General features: G+C 43.3%; 1 protein-coding gene across 1 annotated transcript; it reads left to right on the top strand.

Moving 5' to 3' along the window:
- The first annotated feature begins 3,798 nt into the window (after window positions 1–3,798).
- On the top strand, window positions 3,799–22,000 carry LOC149289462 (serine/threonine-protein kinase stk11). Its single transcript, XM_089490631.1, has 9 exons — window positions 3,799–4,079; window positions 6,506–6,589; window positions 13,602–13,691; window positions 14,469–14,601; window positions 14,681–14,817; window positions 14,957–15,084; window positions 17,135–17,192; window positions 20,641–20,828; window positions 21,819–22,000. The coding sequence occupies exons 1-9, from the start codon at window positions 3,799–3,801 to the stop codon at window positions 21,998–22,000; spliced, it is 1,281 nt and encodes a 426-aa protein (XP_089346757.1).
- Window positions 22,001–25,359: the final 3,359 nt, after the last annotated feature.

The raw sequence follows: 25,359 nt of genomic DNA, 5'->3' as shown, positions 1-25,359 counted from the left end.
GTCTTGCGGGGCCGGCAGGGGACATCTATTCTAGGCAATACGCGTATACAACTTCTGGTGCTGGCAATTCCGCCGTGGGAAGTGCCGGCAAGGAAGATTGTTAAAGCGCAACGCGCAGACGTTCACCGGCGAGCGGAAAAAACCTCCGCTGCCGGCACGTCTGCACAATGTGCTTTAACAATCTCCCTTGCCGGGACTCCCCCTGTGGGAATTCCCGGCAGCGGGGGTTTACGCGCATCGCCGCTGCCGGTGAACGTCTGCGCAATGCGCTTAGACAATCTCCCGTGCCGGCACTCCACCCGTGGAAAGTGCTGGCAGGGGAGGCTGTCTGAGCGTATCAGAGAGTAGAATGCAGGTCCCCTGCACTGCTGCGGGGGATCTGTATCCTAACCCTGCTGCCTGCCCGGCGCCCGGAACTGCATGTCCCAGGCGTTGGGCGATACGGATTGCGCATTCCTGCGCTAGACTTAAAGTGGGGAGAAAGACTTAAAGTGGGGGGGAGTGCGGCCTATATTTGGGCAAATACGGTATATATATTAACCCAAAGTTGTAAAAAAACAGAAAATAACCCAGAGCGTACCTAAGTCATTGTGCTGCTAGGGTTCAAGGATAAAATGCTGCCCCCACCAAAAATACACCCACATCCATTATGTTATGCCATGATTAACTAATTAACTCTCACGTGCTCTCTCACCCCCTCACTTCGCTCTTTTTCGGGGCTGTCATCAGAGGGTAAAACTATTACAGTTGTAAGGGCCTAGTTGTCCTGGGGGGCCCACTCAGGAGACACAGTCTCCCTCTGTTTTTTTGTTTAAGAAAAGAAAAAAAAAAGCTTGGTGTGTCATGCTACTGGACCACCGATTAGAGGGAGCTAGAGTCTATACCTGCAGAGGCGTCGCTAGTCTCTGTGACGTCTGCGTGCTGGAACAAACAGCTTGACTGTGCTATCTATGTTCCCAAACAACCTGCCTGTGCCATATTTGACAACAAAAGAAGATGCATTCTCGGTCCTAGTGGTGTGTGAGGCACCATCTGTAACAGGGCCCCAAAACTTCTGATGACATCCCTGCTCTCACTCTTTCTCACACTTTACGCCCTCTCATACTCTCATTGTTAAACTATTTTGAATCAGTATGAGGAGACAGGAACAAGGGGTCACAGGGGTCACCTCGGGCCCCTTACAGGCATGGGCCCTGTCGCAGCTTTGACCGCTGCACCCCTGTAGTTATGCCAGTGGACATTCATGGTCACATGCACTTTTACATAGACATTCATGCTCACACATATACATAGACGTTCACACTCACACGCACATATACATAGATATTCATGTATATAGAGACATTCATGCTCATATACCGTTATATAGAGACAATCGTGCTTGCATGCATACATAGAGACATTCATGATATATATACACATTAATGCTCACATACGTTAAAACATACATGCATTAAAAAAATACATACCCCCTCCCTCCCACCTGCACTTACCTCTTAATCTCCCTAATTTACAAGAGGAGGTGGGGGTAAAGCGGCAGCTCGCAGGGTGAGCTCGATCAAGCACAGAGTGAGGCTTTGCGGGGCAAGTGAGCTGCATGTATATGTTATGTAGATGTCTGTATATTTATGTTTCTGTCTGTCTGGGTATGTTAGTGTGTCTCTGCATGGGCATGCATGTTAGTGTGTGTCTGCCAGAATATGCATGTTAGTGTGTGCCTGCCTGGGTATGCACTCATGTCTGGGTATGTATGTTAGTGCCTGTTTGGGTATGTATGTTAGTGTATGCATGTATGTGAATGGGTGTCTTTGCCTGGGTATGTTAGTGTGTGTGGGGGGGTATTTTAGTGTGTGAACATTTGTCTTTGGTCCTTGTTACACTTACTGACTGGGTTTCTGCTACCACCTGCTGGTAAATTGTGATTGTGGCTGTTAGTATGTGTGTCTGGGTATGTTAGTGCGTGAACATGTCTCTTTTGGCATGTTAGTATATGTGTGACTGGTTGTGTAAGTTTGTGTGGGTGCCTGTGTGTGTTAGCGGTGAGGTTCTGAATGTGTGTGTTAGTACTGAGTGTCTAGTTGTGTTGATACGAGTGTCTGGGTGTGTGTTAGTGTGGGTGTCCCTTCCGAGGTCTGGCTCTGGATCCACACTTGGCTTTACATGCTCTGTAAAGCTACTTCATTTTAAAGGACACTGTAGCCAACCAATATAAAATAAGCAATGCAGACTGAATAGATACACTGTAATTCATGAAATTTATACACACCTGCAGAATTATAAAAACTTGTTAACGCTAAACAGTTGCTAGAATATGTTGTTATATATGAGGTCGGGTTTTAGGGCCGTAATGCCTCCACGTTGTAGTCAACCTCTCACTTCACTGTTCGTTATGAAGGACCGACAGTGGCAAGTCTCCAGCAAGAAGGGCTGAGCTGGCCCTATCATAAGGTATAATTAAATGTGTGAAGGGCCTGAGAAGATCTCACTGGTTGAAAAAGAAATTGAAATTTTATATGGAGCGATTCATGCATCTTAAACTCACTGGGATAGGCCCTCCATAATGTACAGACCCCAATGTTTGCCTGAAACTCTGTTCACTTAGTTTACCAGCGGCTGCAAAAAGCTACGCAACATTGTCCACACGCTTTGGTGACCACACAACCGCTTGCCGGGTGAAGCACTGCTTCTCCGGGTCAAGACCTGAATCCTCCGAGTCTTGACATGCCCCGCTCCCCGTCCATTTTCCTTTTAAAAGGGGGTATTTCCTGCTGCCGTCAGTGGGACCGCCCCCGACATCAGCAAAAACTCCCACTGACATCAGCAGGAACGCCCCCAGCGTCAGCGGGACCTCCCACTGACATCAGTGGGAACGTCGGTGGGCAGTCCTGGCCGCATCCCGCAAGGGAAGTCTCCGGGTAGCTGGAGACCAGAAGTTCCCAGGTATGCTTATTATTATTTATTCTTTTATACAGTGCCACCATATTCCACAGTGCTATACAATGGGTACACAGTACAGTATACTTTCCTGCAGGATGTGGGATATAACAGTATAACTGAGGTATTCCCATCCACAAGTGTATGCATCCCACATCTCAGGTCTGTACATTTAGTATGGTCACCATTCTACACGCAGTCGCCCAATGCGTTCTCCTCCTGCGTGAGGCAATACTGCGCTTTTTATTAAAAAAACTACTTGTATGCTGCAAGACGTATTGTAAATAATTAACATAATTTAGGCAAAGGGTGAATATAGGGAAATGCAACAAAGTTCAGCTTCGAGGCAGCACTGGTGGCGCATGCGCGGCTCTTTCGTCGACCCAAACGAAACGACGGAAACGAAGATGATTGGGCATGCGCCCGCCCTCTTCCCACCTCCACGCATGCGCCTGTCCCGATCGGCAAATTCTGTTGTGCATGCGCGTCCGGCAAAGGCTTGCGCTTGCGCAGACAACTTTATAACGCGGAGATGTTGGGTCAAGCGTCGGTACTGTGTGACAGCGGCATTGGGACTTGATAATCGGTACTGTCCCGGCTCGTTCGGGACAGTGGGCAAGCGGAGCAAACTGCGTGCTGTGGCGTTTCGGCGCAGGAAAGCCTCCGGTCTTTGCTGTAACTGCGTGACATCATCTATCTGTGACTGTATCCGAGACTCGCTGGGAGAGTGATTTGTACGGAGGCAGCCCTGCTCAGACTCGCCTATACATGCTGTGTGCGCGTTGCCGGGCTGTGAATACCGAGCGACATCATTGCTCTAAACTGTGACATTACCGTGAGGCGTCAGGCCTGCGCCCACCCGCCATGGATGAGGGGGCGTCTCAGGACATCGGCTTCCTGGGGGATCTGTCGGTGGGGATGGACACTTTCATCCACCGCATTGACTCCACCGAGGTCATCTACCAGCCCCGCCGCAAGCGTGCCAAACTAGTTGGCAAGTATTTAATGGGGGACCTGCTAGGGGAAGGCTCCTACGGCAAAGTGAAAGAGATGTTGGACTCTGACACCCTGTGCAGACGGGCTGTAAAAATTCTCAAGAAGAAGAAGCTGCGAAGGATCCCCAATGGAGAGGCCAACGTCAAGAAGTGAGTGGGTGCAGGTGGCATGAGCAAGCCAGGCCTGCCAAATGTATGGCCACAACTGTGCTGGGGCGAGGTAGTCCTTTATTTACAAAGCACCAGCCTTTTTGCAAGCACTGGGCTATTTATTATTGTTATTTATTGTTTTATATATATATATATATATATATATATATATATATATATATATATATATATATAGTGCCATCATGCAGAAAGCACAAGATTAAAAGGTGGTAGGGCCCACCTTTGCCGCAATGTGCGGATGTCGTGGTTGTAAAAGTAAAGTGCGTTAATGGCGCTGCCGTGGTGCACGGTTTGCTTAATAATGGTTGGAATATTACCTTGGTTGGCTTCGCTGAGCACCCTTCTGGCGTGCAAAAGGTTTGATGCACATGGGTTCGTCTGCTGAGCGTCACCTTAAGAACCATAGGACCTCTACTCTAGGGTGTAGGGGTTGAAACATATTTTTTATTGTTATATAGCTACACAGTCAACAGAGCTACACCGGTTGTAAGATCCAGTAATGTGTTCAGATTGACACTGCTATGTCGCATGTGAGTGCATTCACACACGCTACGCATTAAACTGGCGATGTGCTGTTCTGTAAAGCCCTGTCCTAGGAGGGTGGTTTTATTGCCAGTTTGAATACATGTTACTGGTAACCTCGGTGGCATCTTGCTCATCGCTCCTAGACTTCCATAAGATGCACTCTACCCTTTATATTGATCATCTACTCCAGGGGTGGGCAATTAATTTTCCCATGGGGCCACATGAGAAATTGGAATGGTTTTAGAGGGCCAGACCTCTACAAACTACAAACTCCGAAGCCTTGTCCATTTTGTTAACTTATGTGCTGTTTAATAAAGTTATTCAAGCCTACGTCATTGGTAGAGGTGCTTGAATAAGTAAGGCCTGAATAACTATTAGCACAGCACAGAAGTGAACAAAATGAACAAGGCTTCGGAGTGCATACCGTATTTTTCGCTCTATAAGACGCACCTGCTGATAAGACGCACCTAGATTTTAGAGGAGAAAAAAAAGGAAAAAATATTTTGAGCTAAAAAATGGGCTAAAATATTTATTACAATAACTGAATAAGCTATGAACACAGTAAGACACACGCAGTAAGACACACACAGACACAGTAAGACACACACAGACACAGTGAGACACACACAGACACAGTGAGACACACACAGACACAGTAAGACACACACAGACACAGTGAGACACACACAGACACAGTGAGACACACACAGACACAGTGAGACACACACAGACACAGTAAGACAGACACAGTGAGACACACACAGACACAGTGAGACACACACAGACACAGTGAGACACACACAGACACAGTGAGACACACACAGACACAGTGAGACACACACAGACACAGTAAGACACACACAGACACAGTGAGACACACACAGACACAGTGAGACACACACAGACACAGTGAGACACACACAGACACAGTGAGACACACACAGACACAGTGAGACACACACAGACACAGTGAGACACACACAGACACAGTGAGACACACACAGACACAGTGAGACACACACAGACACAGTGAGACACACACAGACACAGTAAGATACACACACACACAGTAAGACACACACACACAAACACAGTAAGACACACACACACAGTAAGACCTCCCTCCCTAACCCCCCTTCTCAGTATCTCCCCTCTAACTCCCTAACCCCCCCTTCTCAGTATCTCCCCTCTAACTCCCTAACCCCCCCCTTCTCAGGATCTCCCCCCCCGCCCCGGTCACTTACCTTAAACTCCTGTGTTGGAAGCGTGAGGCGTTTGTCTCGGGTGCCGGCGCTTCACTGCTGATCGCCGGCGTCTGACGTCATATGCCGGCGCCCAGCGTAAAGCGCCGGCACCCGAGACAAACGCTTCCAACACAGGAGTTTAAGGTAAGTGACCGGGGCGGGGGGGGACACCGGACTCATTGGTGAGTCACCAGGACACTCTTTGCGGGCCGGTCCGAGCTATTCAGCGGGCCGGATGTGGCCCGCGGGCCGTGCTTTGCCCAGGTCTGATCTACTCCATTCTTGCGTATCTGTTTGGTCACATTCCCATGGAAATATGGATTTGTGTTACTCCACTCCCTAGAGGAGTGGTCATTACAATTTTTGTGCAGTGACCACATTTTAAAGTTTATGCAAGAACAGAAGGCAACGTTGTTTTGTGTTAACAGGCTCTAAATAATACACAAAATAAAACGGACCAGGCAACACAGATATATGCATATTACTTGCCATTAGTGATGGGGCCGTGTGCCGCTCATTGGCATTGTATTGGAGACTACCGCTAAGATGACTGACTCCGTTCCCTCTCGAGTACTTCTCGCTTGCTGTTTTATTTCACACTTCCAGTTGTGTTTTTTTTTTTTTATCCTTTCTTAGGGAGATCCAGCTGCTACGCCGACTCCGACATCGAAATGTGATTCAGCTGGTGGATGTGTTGTACAATGAGGAAAAGCAAAAGATATATCCTTTCTGTCTTTGTGGAGATAAATCATAAAATGGGGTTGTTGGCGTTGATGGTCAGTAGATGAAAGTAGGATTGCCCATAAGACGGGTCAATAAATAGTGTTTGGCTCTAGGAGCCAGCTTATTTTCTTCCCAAATCATGTTTTTATTTGTGCTTAAAGGATAGGATGTTTATTGGGGAAATACAGCACAAAACACTCCTTTATTCATGACAAGGTTTTCATGACAAGCTTTTGCTAGTAAATATTATTTATTGGGGCATGTACCTGGAATTGTTTAAACTCCCTCACATGCTATTCAGCCAAACATGTTTGCTCTGCGTGTAACGTGCCTGCTGCTGCCCCTCTACCACCGCAGGGTCACATAACACAGGTGCCTGGATGCTGTGACCCTGTGGCACCCACCTCAGCAGCGTCGAGCCTTGCCTTACACCAATATACTGTATTTATCAGCGTATAACACGTGCCCTCCCCAGGACCGGAAGAGAGGGAGACGTGGCTGCAAATCGTGCCGCTCTAGGATTCATCGGCGTATAACACGCAGGTAGGGTTTCAGCTTCGTATTTTAGTTATAAAAGTGCGTGTTATACGCTGTCAAATACGGTACTTACACACTCATACCATACAGTAACAGACACACACGCTAACCTCTTATATTCACAAACTCTAGCACCTTACAGTAAGACACACGTGCCAACATTCTACACTCGTGTACACACATTCAAAAATAATACACTAATACTTAACACTATATGCTGACATACACTCATGCCAAGCCCATACTGTAACATAAGACACCATACACACTTACACCTCACTCTTATACATATGCACGCACTTACACCACACTCTTATACATATGCACCAATATCCAACAACATATGCTTACACGCACCCACTGACTAACACTGTACATATATCAAAATACACACTCTAACACTTTGTACCGTACATTAAATCTGGCACTACAAACAGTAGATATGCTGACTCTGGCACTATACATATATACACTGACTCTGACACTACAGTATACACAAACACACTAACTCCAGCACTATACATATACACTCTGACACCACAGTACTCACATATACTACTCCTTTCTCCTCATGTAGACCTGCCACGCTACTGTCAACCTTCTGCCATTGCGAATCTGCGGTGGGCATTGAAGTAGGTGCTGTGAGGCGGCAAGCTGGGTCACGTAACGTGTAGGCTGCCGGCAGAAGTGGTCAGTGTTTGCCCACAGGATTTGCTGAGCCCTGCTATAAGATGCATTTTTCAGCAGTTGCAATTACCCTATTGAATTATAAACGGATTTCTCATTGCTCCACCTTTTCTAAATGCTATATGACCCTCCCCTTACGTGGTCTTTGGTCTTGCTTATTTTGAAGATCGTCAATCCCTAACTCGTTATAATTCCTGCACAATTATCTGCCATAAGTTAAGACATGCTGTTTTAAATCACCTTTTAAACTTATGAAAGATGACTTCACCTGCAGAAAAAAGGGCAACGATGTCCAATATTATTATTTTACCAAACAATGTTTCCCTTGGTGATGCTTTTCATTCAACTAGACTACTGTTACTTCATCCAAGAACGTTGTTTGTTTAGCTTACCAGAGGCTGTAGTTGTGTTCTAGTTGCAGCGCTTCGGCCAGTGTGCTTTTAGGTTTAACCATGCATCTCTGCACAGTGGAGGATTGTCGGATGAGTTTTAATGCATCCGGTCTGTCTTGGCTTAAACATTATGGGGAAAAATACATAAGATTTGTAAAACTATAGAAACTCGGTTAAGAAGAAAGGATAGAGGCGTATGGATTCAAGACCGGTTGAAATCTGTGACTAAAGACTACAAAAATGATTATAAATAGATTTATAGGTCGCTGTATCATCCCAGCACAGAATAAATTAATAAACACAAGAAATAAAGATTACACTTTGACATTACAGAAAAAATAGTCAACAAGTCCGTTCCATCCATTCACAGCTTGGTAGAAGGATCTCATGCGGCATGAAACTATAAATGCATTTTTCTCTGCATCAGTCATCACCGGTATGTGGGCTGTATGGCACAATATTTTGTAGCATCGCTTTTTTCAGTCACTAGAGCTGGCGGTTAGGCATGCAAGAACCTGCTATGGTATTATATCCCATTTCTGTTCTATCATCACTGTTGTCTAGTAGGCGGAGAATAAGATCTATACCTTAATGGAGCTCGTTGGTCTTCTCTAATAAGCCACTCATGTTGTTAGAATATCCTCAAACATCCCTGTCATACTTGGTGCTGTCTCCAAGCTCTGTCTTGAATCTTATTTCATATACAGTATCTTCTTTAGATGGAGCTTTCCCCAAAGATGCTCGCTTCTGTGGTTTGGGTTCCACAATCGCAGCATCCATCTCCTACCCTTCCCTCCCCCACCCATCGGAGCTCCAGTTGTTCCTATGTCCGTAGAGTTTTGATCATGTTGTCTTCCTTCTGATACCAAACATGACTGCAGGCTGATCAGCTTACTAACACTAGTGCAGCTGCGATCGCTCTTCTATGGAAACTCTCTGGCAGCTTTGCATCTCCCTGCTGCCCCGTCCCATCCCCTTATTTGTGGATACCAATCCTCTCGAGAAGGTTTCACCGTCTTACTTTGTTTAAAAGCAATGCCTTCTGCAGAACGTTACTTGAGCACCCTCTTTATTAGACGTCATGGAGGTGGTTTGGATGGAAAAGTATAGCCAGCCATTATTTGGGTCGCTCTCCTTACTTTTTCCTGTTGTGTGTAGCATTGCGCTCACTGGCTGTCCTCTCAACTCGCGTGATCAGGTTTTTCTTGTTGATTTTTCAATAAACGTTTGTAGTGTGTAGGTGTATTGTTGACATCAATTTGAAAACTTGTGAACAGCTGTTTCCTTAAGCATTCAAGGGACTAAACCTACAGACCTTTCTCTTTTCTCAAATCCTACGTTATATGCACCATCGAGTTTATCTGGTGCGTTACAAACTAATTTAAATGTCTTGGAAACCCACCTTATGTGTATGCCAAGCAGCATTATTCCCCCCCACTGTTACCCTGCTTCTTGTTGATTTGTTCACGCAGTTCTATGTGAAGTTGTGATGGAGCGAGCTTTAGTACAGGGCTTGATTAGATTAGTGTATTTTTTTCCTCGGTTCTCATGCAACATGCCTAACCTTTGGAGGTTGTGTGTAAGATCACTAGAGGTGTAATTGATACGTCAGTTGTCAGTATTTAATAGCCAAAATATAAAAAACACTAATTTGAAACATTGGCAAATCACCACAGCAAGTAGTGATATATTTGATGCTGATTATATCGCCTCTTATTATGAAAAGGACATTCATCATAGAAACATAGAATGTGTCAGCAGAAAAGAACCATTCGTCCCATCCGGTCTGCCCACTTTTGGAATACATTACTTTTCCCGGGGCTCACCTATGCATGCTTAAACGCCTTCATTGTATTCACCTCTACCACATCTGCTGGAAGGCTATTCCATGCATCCACTACAGTCTCAGTAATATTTCCTGGTAATACTTTTAAACTTTTGTCCCTTTAAGACTATGCACTTATTGGGGTAGTTTAAATAAACTCTCTTCCTCTTGTTGATTCCCTTTAAGTATTAAAATGTTTCTATCATATTCCCCCTGTCACATTTTCCAGGCTATATATGTTAAGATCGTTTAACCTGTCCTAGTAAGTTTTATCCTGTAATCCATGAACCATTTTAGTAGCCCTTCTCTGCACTTTCTCCAACATTTCTATATCCTTCTGGAGATATGGTCTCCAGTACTGTACACAATACTCCAAGTGAGGTCTCACCAGTGATCTGTACAACGGCATGAGCACTTCCCTCTTTCTACTGCTAATACCTCTCGCTATACAACCAAGCATTCTGCTAGCATTACCTGCTGCTCTACTGCATTGTCTACCTACCTTTAAATCCTCAGAAATAATTACCCCTAAATCCCTTTCCTCGCACGTTGAGGTTAGGACAGAATCAAATATTCTATACTCTGTCCTTGGGTTTTTATGCCCCAAGTGCATTACTTTGCGTTTATCCACATTAAATGTCAGTTGCCACAGCTCTGACCATTCTTCCAGTTTACCTAGATCGTTTGCCATTTGGCTTCTTCCTCCAGGAACATCAACCCTGTTGCAAATCTTTGTGTCATCAGCAAAAAAACATACCTTTTCATGAAGACCTTCTGCGATATCGCTAATTAAAAGGGGTACATATGATTGTTACAGACAACAGAGGGTTTTATATATATATATATATATATATATATATATATATTTGTGTTGTCCATTTTGCAAATGCATGGGGGGTTTAGTAGAATCCCCCTTATGCAATTTCCCATTGCAGCGCTGAACATCTCTCCCTGCACATGACATTCTCACCTCCAGTCAGCTCGTGCTGCTGACTCGGGGGAACACTGCTTGTGGTGGCATTGGAGAGAAGGGCAGCTGCTGCAGCAGAACTGCAACTTCTACATCAGGTGAGTGGTTTATTTTTATTTTGGAAGAATGCATGTTAAGGTTCTCACAAAGTCCTTTAAGATGCGTTCTTCTATGGCGAGGGTGTTAGACACTAAACTGTCCCTTTCACTATGCACTATTCTGGGCCAGCCCTAGCTAGTTTTCCAAGTTACTGCAACTCACTGTTTATGGGAATAAATACTTGTGTTACACTTTATTATTTAAGGGACACTTCTCTAAACCTTTTCCCTCGCAGTAGAAACAATGGCCGTTACAGAAGAGTCCTCATGGCCTTTCTGTTTCCTTCTTGGTGCCTGTGTTACCATTCACTAGCATGTTAGAGGAGAATGAATTGAGCATGTAAAAATGCCTGGGCTCGAGAGCTTCCGGAAATATATTACATCCCTCATTTTTAGAGTTTTCTTTAAAATAAAATACACTGCTCAAAATAATAAAGGGAACACTAAGATTACACATCCTATATCTGAATGAATGAACTAATCGTATGACATACTGATGTCTTTACATAGTTGAATGTGCTGACAACAAAATCACACAAAAATTCTCAATGGAAATCAAATTTATCAACCCATGGAGGTCTGGATATGGAGTCACACTCAAAATCAAAATGGAAAACCACACTACAGGCTGATCCAACTTTGATGTAATGTCCTTAAAACAAGTCACAATGAGGCTCACTAGTGTGTGTGGCCTCCACGTGCCCGTATGACCTCCCTACAACGCTTGGGCATGCTCCTGATGAGGTTGCGGATGGTCTCCTGAGGGATGTCCTCCCAGACCTGGACTAAAGCATCCGCCATCTCCTGGACAGTCTGTGGTGCAACGTGGCCTTGGTGGATGGAGCGAAACATGATGTCCCAGATGTGCTCAATCGGATTCAGGTCTGGTGAACGGGAGGGCCAGTCCATAGCATCAATGCCTTCCTCTTGCAGGAACTGCAGACACACTCCAGCCACATGAGGTCTAGCATTGTCTTGCATTAGGAGGAACCCAGGGCCAACCGCACCAGCATATGATCTCACAAGGGGTCTGAGGATCTTATCTCGGTACCTAATGGCAGTCAGGCTATCTCTGGCAAGCACATGGAGGGCTGTGCGGCCCCCCAAAGAAATGCCACACCATTACTGACCCACCGCCAAACCGGTCATGCTGGAGGATGTTGCAGGCAGCAGAACGTTCTCCACGGCGTCTCCAGACTCTGTCATGTCTGTCACCTGCTCTGTGTGAACCTGCTTTCATCTGTGAAGAGCACAGGGCGCCAGTGGCGAATATGCCAATCCCGGTGTTCTCTGGCAAATGCCAAACGTCCTGCACGGTGTTGGGCTGTAAGCACAACACCCACCTGTGGACGTCGGGCCCTCATACCACCCTCATGGAGCCTGTTTCTGACCGTTTGAGTGGACACATGCACATTTGTGGCCTGCTGGAGGTCATTTTGCAGGGCTCTGGCAGTGCTCCTCATTGCACAAAGGCAGAGGTAGGAGTCCTGCTCCTGGGTTGTTGCCCTCCTACGGCCTCCTCCACGTCTCCTGATGTACTGGCCTGTCTCCTGGTAGCGACACCCTCTGGACACTACGCTGGCAGACACAGCAAACCTTCTTGCCACAGCTTGCATTGATGTGCCATCCTGGACGAGCTGCACTACCTGAGCCACTTGTGTGGGTTGTAGACTCCGTCTCATGCTACCACTAGAGTGAAAGCACCGCCAGCATTCAAAAGTGACCAAAACATCAGCCAGGAAGCATAGAAACTGAGAAGTGGTCTGTGGTCACCACCTGCAGAACCACTCCTTTATTGGGGGTGACTTGCTAATTGCCTATAATTTCCACCTGTTGTCTGTTCCATTTGCACAACAGCATGTAAAATTGATTGTCCATCAGTGTTGCTTCCTGAGTGCACAGTGTGATTTCACTGACTTCGAGTTACATTGTGTTGTTTAAGTGTTCCCTTAATTATTGTTGCTATATTATTTAATACCAGGCCTGGTACTCTATCAATGGTTTCACTAGCTCTATCATGAACGGTTTTCACTGCCAGCAACTTGGAATGGATTTGTTTTGCCCGTCTGCATATAGAAGCAGCTGATATAGCCTGCAGCTGATACAGAAACCACTTTCATGCCTTCCCACCCCTTGAGCAGTGGTTGATGATAGGAACAGGAGATGTATACAACATGTGTCTAAGCCCCCCCCCCATCTTTGCAAAGTAAGTGTGTTCTGGTATCATGGAGTGAGATTAACAGATTCATGTGTAGAAGTGGTTATTATGTCTACATGTTTTATTTCTGCTGCCAGTATGTCCATACAAGGGCAGATTTTCTCACATTCTTCTCAGAACCTTGCGGCGGCTACAGCCATATTGCATACCTTTTTGTCATTGTATGTGTGTATATTTATATGTATACGTATTTTAATCTGTGCGTATTGTTACTTGGGGTACTTAAAGATGTTAACAATTTTGCTATAAACAAATGCCTATGTTCCTTGACCACAGTTGTACGTATATGGTTATGGAGTATTGTGTGTGTGGGATGCAGGAGATGTTAGACAGTGTGCAAGAAAAACGATTCCCTATTTTTCAGGCCCATGGGTAAGTATTGCTTTTGTCTACCCATCGCTCATTTCTTTTGGGCTTTAAACTATTTCAGTATTTCTATTTTACTTTTACTACTTTTCTTTATCTGTCTATTGCACCCTTCATGTAATCTTGTACACTATTAACTTCAACGCTCTTTTTTCTTTTATGTGCATATGCTGCTTTTTTGTAAAGCTGTCCCCAAACATAATGTTCAATCTGATTTATTTTTTTTTTTCTTCTTCCAAATGAGATGCAAAATACTTATTTTGTCTTCATACTGTTAGTTTGACCATAGCTTGCCACCTCTCTATCACCCTTCTATGACTCTTCTGATACACCACTAGACCTGTGACATTTCAATGTGCAGGGAACATATCTGCCAAAAATATACGCGTAGGCAGGGTTTCACTGTGGTTAGCATTTTAACATATAAGAACTAGAGTGCTTATGTGACAACTCAACCGACCAACCCTCACTTATTCATGAAGGCTACATAAGCTGCTGTACACTGTTTGTAAATAGTCATGTTTGATCTGTATTGTTTCCTAGTATCTTGGTAACTTCTTACATAGCATTAGACTCTAAATGTTCATGTGTTATTGAAGTTACTCCTTGTTTCTTTGTGCTGTTTCATTCTCCATTTTTCTTCTTTACTTGTGATCCTTCTTAATTTTTCTTTCCTGTGCTCACTTGTTCATACCTTCCTCTGCTCACTCGTTCACACCTTCCTCTTCTAACGTTTGTGCTTCCCCTGTTTCTTGCTGCTGTATATTTCTTCTTTCTCTGCAGTTACTTTTGCCAACTTGTTGATGGTTTGGAGTATCTTCACAGTCAGGGCATTGTCCACAAAGACATCAAACCTGGGAACTTGCTGCTCACAACTGATGGGACGCTTAAAATCTCAGATCTAGGAGTGGCGGAGGTAGGTGGTGAGGGATCAGGTGGTCGCTCCAGAGGAATGCCGCCTTGGCAGTTTGGGGTCACCTCCTTTCTCTCCACAGGCCTTACACCCATTTGCTGAGGGTGACACATGCAGAACGAGCCAGGGGTCCCCAGCTTTCCAGCCTCCCGAGATTGCTAATGGCCTGGACACCTTCTCAGGGTTTAAAGTGGACATCTGGTCAGCAGGTGTTACCTTGTGAGTGTACCTTTTAGTCCTGTTACGTTTCACACAAAGGGTTCTTGTCACATGTGCATGGTTCAACCTTTTCTGAATGAGTTGCTTATTGTAATGCCAAGAAGATGTTTATGGACTTCACAACTGTCTCCTTCTATAGGTATAATATCACCACTGGTTTGTACCCTTTTGAGGGGGACAATATATACAAACTATTTGAGAACATTGGTAAAGGCGATTACACAATACCAGATGATTGTGGGCCTCTCCTTTCTGATCTCCTAAAAGGTAAGGACAAAGGCTGGGTTATGGATCATGGTTTCAGGGTTTGGTAGATTATAAAAAGAATTGTTACGTTATCTATATAGTGCCAGTATATTCCATAGCGCTATTTCAATAGGAGACAATGAAAATGTTTAACAATGATGTTAAGCTTGAGGATATATGAAACTGACAATAACTTTAGCAGATGTTTAGTGTACTAAAGAAGAAGACACTGCTCTTGCATGCTTGCAGTCTATTGTGATAAGAGGAAATACCAGAAAATGTTCAGTTATAATGAACTCAAGCAAATATAACTTTAGGATGGTGTATACTAGCAGGGTGCGCAGAAGAAGTATGGTAGCAAGGGTTCTACAGGGTGAAAGTGGAACAATAGAGAGGCAGTTATAAGCATTTGGGGATGGGAACAGAGTTAATGGGTACTTTGCAATGCGTTACAGCACAACCACAGGAAGAAGTAACAATTAGGCGTGATATGTGGGCTAGCGGATGTGAAAGAATAGCTGGATGGTGTAATTTAGAACATGTGTGAAGCCATTGAATTTCACAGTGGTTTAATATGGATTTGAGTGCCACACAACCTTCTTTGAAAACTGCTATGTTTGGTAAGTGGGGTTTAACTTCCCACCCCTTTGATGCAGTACCACTATTGTACAGTGTGTGGTGCTGCTTCATCACTCCATCTCATACCTGAGTGTTTAATATGTGCCCCAGAAACCCTCCCTTTTTGGCCTGCCCAGAAGCATCTCTGACGTTTTCCCATTCATAGAGGTCTCTGCTTCATTCAGTGGTGCAGAGCTGTGCGTATGTGCGGGGGTGTTGGGGATGATGTGAAGGGAGAGCAGTGGAAAGAAGTGGGTGGGTGCTCGAAGATGAGGGGTTGCATAGAAAAAAACATTAACCTCGTCCTAGACAGCTTACGATTTCCTCAGCCATGTTCTATATTGTGTTTGATGGACTGTGATACAGAAAACTAGTGTTTAGGTGTATTTCAGTGTATAATATACTTAAAATATATTATTCTCTGCTGCTTTGATGATTTGATTTATAATTTGCCCTGCAAAGTATGCTTTGATAAAACAACAAGGCGCAATGCGTGCCCCTCCTCTCAGCCGCCAACATACACTATGCTTCTGCAGAGATCTGCAGTCATTCTGGTCTGTGATTTAACCCATTACTTGCAAAACACATCCTTTGTCTACTGGTTTTAATACCTTATACGTTATGTTATGTTACATACTTTATTTGTGTTAATATCTTAACGCAACTGAAGGATGCTGTATTAAACTTTGAATTTTTAGAAGTTAATATTTCACAATATCATGTAAAGGATCAACCAGTAGTCCTTTCTCCTGCATAATCTGAAGTCAAACCAGTAAGATTGCGTCGAAGAACTTTAACATTGTGTTATTCAGTGGTTAGCCTATGTCAGAGAGTGACATATTCACCTCTTCTGCAGACTCCTAGGTTACCATAAACAGATTTTAGCATAGCCACTAGACGGCGGTGGCTTAAACCCCAACCTATTTAACGTCATTGATTGGCAACCCATTCAGAGCTCTGCTGATGCATGGAAACTCTTACTGGAGTAAATATGAATTCACAAAAAAATAAACTTCTTCAAGCCAACTATTTCTAAATAATTTCTCAATTGCATAGTTCTGTGTGGTATCTTATTGGACTACTTCTGATCATTTACCCCTCTTTGAAAAGAACGGTCATGTCAAAATATCTATATTTCTTTATGAAATGAAAATTGACTTTCTCTCAGCCTCCCTGTGTGCTGCATTGTGTTTCCAAGAGATATCTTTGATGCTCTTGGTACCCCAATCTGTGGGAAGCTGTATGGCTGAGTGCATGAATGTGTGCTTCCAGAGGCTGCTATGTGGCAATTCTAGTTGAGATTCTGGTCTCTTTGCACCATATAAAATAAGGTTTCAAAAAGCAGTATAACATTTCTCTCCACAATCTAGAAAAGTTATTTTCCCAGTTGTACCATGTGATAGCCATCTGTTACTAGATTAAATCCTATTTCAACTTCCTTCCTGTTCCTTAGGGATGTTGGAATACGACCCAAACAAGAGGTTCTCGATACAACAGATCCGTCGGCATAAGTAAGTTTAGTTTTCTCTGTATTACTTTCATTCACTTGCTGCCTTTCGTGATGTCATACACCCCTTTCATTTGTCATGCGGTACTTTGTGATGTTTCTTTGTTTTCTTCTGGGTTTAGTTTTATCCCAAGTTGTTTTGTTTTTTTTTGTTTTTTTTTAACACTTTAGTGTCCTTTTTTTCCTTTATTTACTTCCCTGTGCCAAATGTTGCCATAATCTTCCATCTTCTATCTTAACACCCCATTTCGCATCCTGCCTTCTCCCCACCATTGAATGTTCCCTTTCCCACATCTCACACACATGTCCTCTTATCTCCCTTTCCTTTATCTCTTGTGGCTTTTCTTCTGTCCTTGCTTTACTCTTTGGAACTGTAGCCAAAATGTGTGTACATGTCCTCAGAATAGCTCAGAATGATTGACAGGAGTAGGGCCTGGGCTGTAATTTCTCTCTTTTCTCCTTTTCCTTACTGCTTACAAGCATGAAGGCCTGTGTTTTTTTTTGTTTTTTTTGTTTGGGGTGGGGGTTTTTCCTGTACAGAGTAAAAGGACCTGTGCTTGGTTTTGATGGAGAAAGTCTGTCCACCATCACACACTCTGCTTTTTGTCTTGGCTTCTGTTTCTGTGTAATTACATCTGGGATTTGTAATTGGATTATTGTAGCTAGTCAAACCACCTCATTTTGGTTGTAACATGTTGTTACATTCTACTGTTGTAACATCAAGGTTAAGATAGTTTGTGACACCTCTATATACATTGTCCTGTCTCCTTTGCTTCTTGGACTTCCTTTCTCTTCTCACATATAGACCAATATTTTGTCCATATTACAAGCATCCGCCAAATATATGGTAAGCAATGCTGGGCATCATATTAAAAAACAAAAAGCATTTATTGTGGTGTATAATAATCTTTTTAAGTAATACAAGCGTAAGCTTTGGATAAGAGTAGTTTTCATATCTCCCTCGTGTCCTTTCCCTATTCCCTGACCTGGTAATGCATCCTATTATTCACCGTCTAACCCTTTATTTTTGTGTGTGTGTGTGTGTGTGAGACACATTACCTCATTTGCTTACTTTAGTTCTCCATGTCTTGTTTTCTCAGCAGTCTGCATTTGTATCAGATCCTCTTGTTTACCTGACGGTGCTGGTGTTTACTTTGCACCCCCTCACCCCCCAAAAAAGACTAACCTATTCCCTCTTTCTAATCCTTTCTCACCCATTTTTCTATCCCTCCCGATCTCTCTCCTACGCTTCCTCACTATACCACACACCCCCACCGTGGCGGGATGGTTATAAGGGGCTGTGTGACTCATCCGTTGTACGTGAAGTGATGTGCATAGTAACTGCGCACGCAGGCCTCCTTCCCAGTCGTCATAGCAACTGGGTCACCTCTCTGTATGTAGTGTTTTCCATCAGAAAAAAAATGGGGGGGGGGGGGTGTTTTAACAGGAAAGAAAAAAAAAATGTGAGCTCTAAGGAACAGCGCTGCCAGCATAGCATTTCCTATTTGTGTCACCATATGATCCCCTATTTTATAAAACTACCTAAAAGACTGGCACATTCTGATTAAATAGCAGGATGTGGGGAAGCTAGGATGCATTTGTGTTTTTGTTTTTTTGTTATTTATATAATCCCACACAAGCAATATAATACTTGTGTAGAACAATCAATACTGTGGTAGCTCTGTAAGTGCACTGGGATCTATACAAACTGCAGACAGAGTAAAAAATAGACCAGGCTCTTGATACAGATGACTTATTGGAAAGGCTTGATGAGGCTATGAGCATACTGCCCATCCCACGTCTACAGTGTTAGGTAACATATTTTCACGATATTCAAGTGTAACAATATTTGTAAATTAACTGCCTATAGATTGACACCTATTTATCCAAGCCTTGTTCTGTTCAACACATAAGCTATGTGGCTCACTTAAGAAAGGAAACAGACACGGAGTGTCAGGAGAGTCACTAAGGGCAGGAAGGAATAATAATCTGCTATGGCACAGGATTTTTTAATATTACAAAATGAGATCTATGATGTGGTGTTTTGCGTGTAGTTTTATTACAATGAATGTCTGTGCTGAGCCAGACCACAACCAGAACATATCGACTTCCTTCCCTAAGCAGAAGCCCCAGATAACTACTTGTTTGGACTGTTTAAAGGGACACTCCAGTCATCATATGTCTGTTTTACAGGGTGGTCATGTTGAAGATGGATGGGGGCCTCTCTACAGGATCTCCCACGCATGTTGATGCTATATAAAACCCAATAACAATATTGCTCAGCTCCTACCTTTATTCCATCTATGAGATGCGCGTGACATACCTACCACCAGTCAGTTCCAGCACTTGGCGAACAATGCGGTGAGGGGTTCATTCAGACCCCTGTACTCTGATTTCAATAGGAACACTTTCCTGCCGCTGACTGGCTGTTTCAAGCAGCCAGTCAATGGCAACAGTCATTTCACCATGCAGGAGAAGGGCAGCTGCAGCTTCTACCTCCATGAAATATGCATTCCTAAGAAAAGGAAAAATGATAAAGTACTCAGAGTATTTTAATATGCATTCTTCTTTAGTAGGGCTGTCCGGTACAGTAAACTGCCTCTTTAAGAGCAATTATGAAGCAAAGTACTAACTGTGCTATATTGGAAACATCATTCCATTGGTTGCTATGGCAAGTGCTTCGCATTCAGAACTTAAATGTTAATGTGGTTCATTGTCACACTCTGATCAGGATATTTCCTTCCCCACTCCACCAAAAATATCCCCCCACCCCCATAAAAAAAACCTTGAGTCTGATGTTAATAAGTTTTCGTAGTGAATAAGTTTTCGTAGTTGTCTTCCACCAGTCCTTAACAGACAAACCTGTGTATAATAATAAGGGATCTAGTGATTTCTTATTAAGTAAGCCAACTACATACAATTTCTCCATGTGACTGATCACATTTCCCCCCCCCCCCCAAGCTTTTTATCTGGACTTGGTATCTCTGGATGGGCAGGGGAGTGATTGCCGGGGTAATGTTCACCCTTGGATCCCTTGTTCTCTCTAACTGGCTTGGGTGAAGAAAGGGTTTGTCGTTTTACCTGTCCTGACTCCACTGTCTGATTTCAGTTCTTATGAAGGAACACAGGCTGACTGCAATGGATGGCAGGTGCTTTAGCCAATTATCCATGAGTGGGAAAAATACAGTTACAGTATCCAAGATTTAAAACCTGTGTGACAAATGCCATGTTATGTCCCTCTTTCTTGTAGACCTGACATACTGAAGTAATAAAACCTTTAAAGGCTGCTGAGAGTATTAAAAAGCATAATATATGTTATATCCAATCACTTGGTCAAGATTTGACACTGTATAGTTAGGTACATGTAAACTGCAATTTTTAAAAAAGCTCTGCGATTGCAGAGAGTTATTCTGAGAAATACAAACTCTGTCCTCATTCTACTCAACTTCCAGCTGGTTCCGAAAGAAGCACCCCAAAATGGACCCTATGGTACCCATCCCCCCTAGCCCAGAAACCAAGGACCATTGGAGAAGTCTGACGGTTGTGCCTTATCTTGAAGATCTGCACGGGTACAGTGAGGATGAGGATCTTTGTGACTTGGAGGATGAAATCATTTACACACAGGACTTCACAGTACCAGGTAAAACGTGAAATAGTTTTGTTTTAAGGGCAAGTACGGGAAACATGGTTTTACGCTTAAAGAATGAGGCAGCATATCCAATTAACAAAAGAGGCAGTCAGGATCAATAGCCACAAGGAGAGCCTCTGAAGAACATACTTGCAGCATGGGAGAGAGAGGTCTGTAACAAAGTGCAGTTCCGTTGACAAGGCAGGTGGGGCAAGAGGGACCTCTGGTCATTTATTTATTTATTTATTTTTCTTCTCTTTCTTTAGTTGATTGCTATTTGTTATTAAATTTACTGCTGCTAATATAATCCATTTTTTTTTGCTGTGGGCCACCAGGCCTTCCCTAATACAGAAGCGGATGAAGGGAAACCGAGATAATCGTAATAGTGAGTGGAGTGATCAGGGTGCAGAGGCAGAAGTAGTCTGTTTCCACAGTCAATAGAACATGTCTGCAGTGTCAGAAAAGTGAGGCACATGTACAATTGCATGTAGGGAAGGGTATGGGTAGATGCCTACAGAGGTATAAAGTTCAATATTGGCCAACAGAAGTGAGCCCTCAAGACTCAAAATTATGGTGACTTGGCAGAGGTTATATGAGCATCCTGGCCAGCCCAATTTGGCTTTAAGGACTGGATATGGTGTTGGGTGGGCGGCAGGACTCTGATACTGGACAACATTTGATGGATCTCCATGGCTCATTGATTCATGATAGTGAGGGATCTGATGGGTAATGATCTTTCCTGACTTAGACGATACAACTCAAACTGAATATTGACACCTGGTCTTCAGTTAATAAAATGTAGAGCCTACTCCCATCCATCAAAAGAATATATAAAAATCAACCTACATGTCGCGCTATACATTTTATTCATGCATAAATGCAGGAGCATTCTGTATGAATGTGACTTCATAAACCTGTGACCACGGAAACACTCTGAAATGAAATAGGTGTTTTGTCCTTACTTGTCTACCCTAACCTTGATCTTTGTCCCTCGCGAATCAGGACAGGTGCCTGAGGAAGATTTGTTTGCACAGACACAGAGCAGCGTACCCTCCAAGCAACTGTGTATGAATGGCACAGAAAACCAACTCAAGGTTGAGAGGAGGGTCAGTTCTGCATCACAGCGCAAGGCCAGCACATCGGGCATTAAAGTGCGCAAACTATCAGCCTGCAAACAACAATGACCAGGAGGACCACTTTGCAAGGTAATGGTGACTCAGCTTGAGAATATATTCATCCTTGGGTTTAAGGGGAGGGTCTGAAACTAAAGTGTACACATACTTATGTGTTTTGACGTGACTATAACTTAAATAAAATGAAACCACCCAGTGACCAGAAGAGTTTGTTACACTTTTCTCTTGCCAGGTAACTTGCCAACAGCGTAAATGAGCTGCAAACATGAACCCAGCCATTATGTGTAGACCGCATTAAAACCATGTGAATATACGCTCTCAACACCTCTACCCGTGCTTGTAGTTTCTTATGTCAGAAACATAATTGCCTCCACGCCACCAACTAAATCCTAAAAGAATCATGGTTCAGTGAAGCAAAATATTTAGGCAAGACTGCCCTTTTGGATTATGTGAATGAGATAATTCCATACTTTATGACAAAATGATTTCTTCGAATAGTTATTAGGTGTTAAGAAACTGAGGCTCTGCTTATTTCTCTAGGAGTTTTATGGGTTATTGTCTTCTTCCCTTTTGTGAACAGTGAATGTTCTTGAAGGGGTGGTTTTGTCCACAAGAATAGAGAGGGTGATTAAGTGATCAATTCCTTCCCTTAGTTTGCCATTCTTATTTATTATTATTATTAATATTATTATTTTTTTTATCTCATTTTTATTTAAAGGGACACACTAGCCATCATGCACTTTAATGCATATAAGTGAGTGGTCACTTTAATCAATTTTCCCCTTCACAAATCCATGGAGGGAATGCAGAAGCTTGTTTGCCTGAACACATCTCGATTAAATGCAGCACTGGTTGGTGCGAGAGTTCTGGAGGGGTCCAAGTCATTGAAACATTTTACCACCACAGGGTGACTAGGACATAAAATTGTCCTTTTAATATTCTAATACCAGCACTGAAATGGTTACATATGTATTTAATATTAAAAGCAGTGTTTCTACCGTTCTTTATAAAAGTATGGGGGAGGGTCTAATTGTGCTCCCCTGCACTGAGGCAGTGTGTAGGCGGCAGTAGGATGGAGAGACAGCAGAGATAATAAAGTCTGAATAAGAGGTGTCCTCATTCACATCCTACAGAGAATGAGTCATAGCCAGTACCAATAACAGCACGTCTTCTCTGAAGCTGATTCCCTCCAGCTCTTAACTCCCGTGCTCTTAATATCTATCGCCCTTGATCACTTTTCTTTCTATAACCGCTCTTCCGTACACTGTTTCTGTATGTACTCATTTCTGTGTCCTTGCATTTTGTAGCTTTTCGCATTTACCTCTTGTAATTTTTTTGGGAAATTAAAAGTTAGAGATCTCTATAGATCTTAACTTCATGTTTGCACTTGAATGATTATTCCACCTTATTTCCCTGATATTGTTTATTTAGGGAGATCAAAGCCTTCACAGTCAGTGTTAGTACCACCCTGCTTTTTTGTTGAAATGTGACCTCCCCATGTTACTTTTATGTCCTTCCACAAGTTTCATACTTTTTATGTCCACACACGTTCCTCATGAACCTCTTCTTGTTCACTCCATTTCCTCGCATCACCACCCATCACTCCTGCCCTTGAATGCAGCTCAACCAGGTTTTCCAAAATATTGCATTTTCTTGTAATTTTGCAGTTTGTCCTAAAGAAATAAATTCAAATTTTCTGACATTGAGTTTTCTTTAGTCTGTTCTCCAAGGTCATTTAGTAGGGACTTATACACCAGATTTCATATGTTTTTTTGTTCACATAATTTTTTTAAATGAACTCATCAGTGTACCTGGTTACTCTGAGGAGGACTAGCAAAGGGAGTATCAAAACGGCGTCTTAAAGATCTTGCTATTGTAACTTCATAAACTCCAGGTACATGCCTGATAAAGTTTCTTGTGTCTTGGTCTGCATAAAGGTGGCCTTAAATCAATGCACATTCCCTGCCTAATATGATTTCTAGCAGCAGATGTATATCCCATATGTGCCCATTTTCAACTCTTTCTACTCTTCGTTTTAGTGCACATCTCCTGAAGACTCGAGCCCCTCTCAATACAAAAAAAGCTATTCCGTTCCTCAAAAGAAACATCCAGAATGCTGCAGCAGATGTATCTGCCCATTCATGCTGCTCCTTCAACCCTGCCTCATCATGATCCTCACACACGTCTCTGGACCTCTAGGACATGCTCGGTGTCCAGCATCTGCTGCACTTTATGACTTGAACTTGTCCCCTGCCCCACCTTGTTCATCTGGCTGTATACCACATGTATTAAACATAGAAGAGGTGGGGGTCCTGCCAGAAGCCCTACCCGATCCCTTGGTCACACTGAAATGCAGCTGGGGACTACTGGACTTCTCCCACCAAACCCACGTCTTGCTTGTGTGTTTGGGGGTAAAGGAGCCATGTGTTCACTATCACAGGTTTTTGTTTTCTTTTTCCTTAGTGATTAAATGTTTATTTGGTTTCCACTAGTCTCTGATTACTTAATGTAGAATTAAAAGCCATATGGGATAAACATAGAACTTTTGGTACGTAGTGGGATAATATACTAGTGTAAACATTTCATAAGTAGGCAAAGTTAAAGAGTGAGCTGGTTATAGGTTGGCTAAAAATTGTGCTAGGGTCTCATGGTAGGTTCTTGACAGGGTGTATGTTTATAATTTTTTTAGTGTGCCATTTCCTTTCTTTTCTCACACACACACACACACACACACACACACTACCAATTACAATACGCTTTCTCATTTTAATAAGTAGAAGATACACGGTAGTGGTAGGGAGAATGTAATTGAGGACCTCTTGAACTCCACCATGTGCTACTGTGAGATTACAGGGGGAAGAACCACTCCACTTCCCAATAACAAAAATTGCTTAAAAAAATAAATACATTCCACCCACCTCCATGGTGCAAGACATTTAAGCCCTAAAACCTCCCTTCGGCCACCCTCCAATTAATCCCACCCTCTTGTGCCATCCAGTTCACTCAGTTGGATAGGGAGAGCCGGATGTGTAGCAACCACATTGAGAACTAAGGGGGTCCACACATTGCCCCTTTTGCTGTGTCCCTGAGGGCAGTGCTTATAATCCGGCATTCAGGAAGAAGACGTCATATTGCTTGGAAGATAAAAGTACAGCTTTCAGTGAATGTGATTAATGCAGCGTTGATCTCCATGCTTTTTATGGAAGTGATGTGTATATGTGTTGCATGTATTTACAGTCATGCTTTGGGTCCATATGGCACAATGTGTAGTGATGTGTTCAATGGGGCCTTCAGACATGTTTCATTTGGCACTGTGCTATCTAGTAATAGTAATCTACATACCCAGTCGGTCACTGAAACTATGCGCATTATGCCCCACATCCCAGGATGTGAGGCTAGTAGGAGTTCAC

This window comes from Sceloporus occidentalis, unplaced genomic scaffold, assembly GCF_023333645.1.
Source record: "Sceloporus occidentalis isolate IW3139 unplaced genomic scaffold, rSceOcc1.0.p SCAF_45, whole genome shotgun sequence".
Lineage (NCBI taxonomy): Eukaryota > Metazoa > Chordata > Lepidosauria > Squamata > Phrynosomatidae > Sceloporus > Sceloporus occidentalis.
This window is presented reverse-complemented; position numbering and strand designations above follow the sequence as displayed.

Bases quoted from the DNA above. Each gene is read 5' to 3' on its own strand.
- LOC149289462 (XM_089490631.1), top strand. From the start codon at position 3,799: ATGGATGAGGGGGCGTCTCAGGACATCGGCTTCCTGGGGGATCTGTCG. The intron at 6,590-13,601 runs ATATCCTTTCTG...CCACAGTTGTAC, and splicing joins AATGAGGAAAAGCAAAAGAT to GTATATGGTTATGGAGTATT. The intron at 14,602-14,680 runs GTAGGTGGTGAG...TTCTCTCCACAG, and splicing joins CAGATCTAGGAGTGGCGGAG to GCCTTACACCCATTTGCTGA.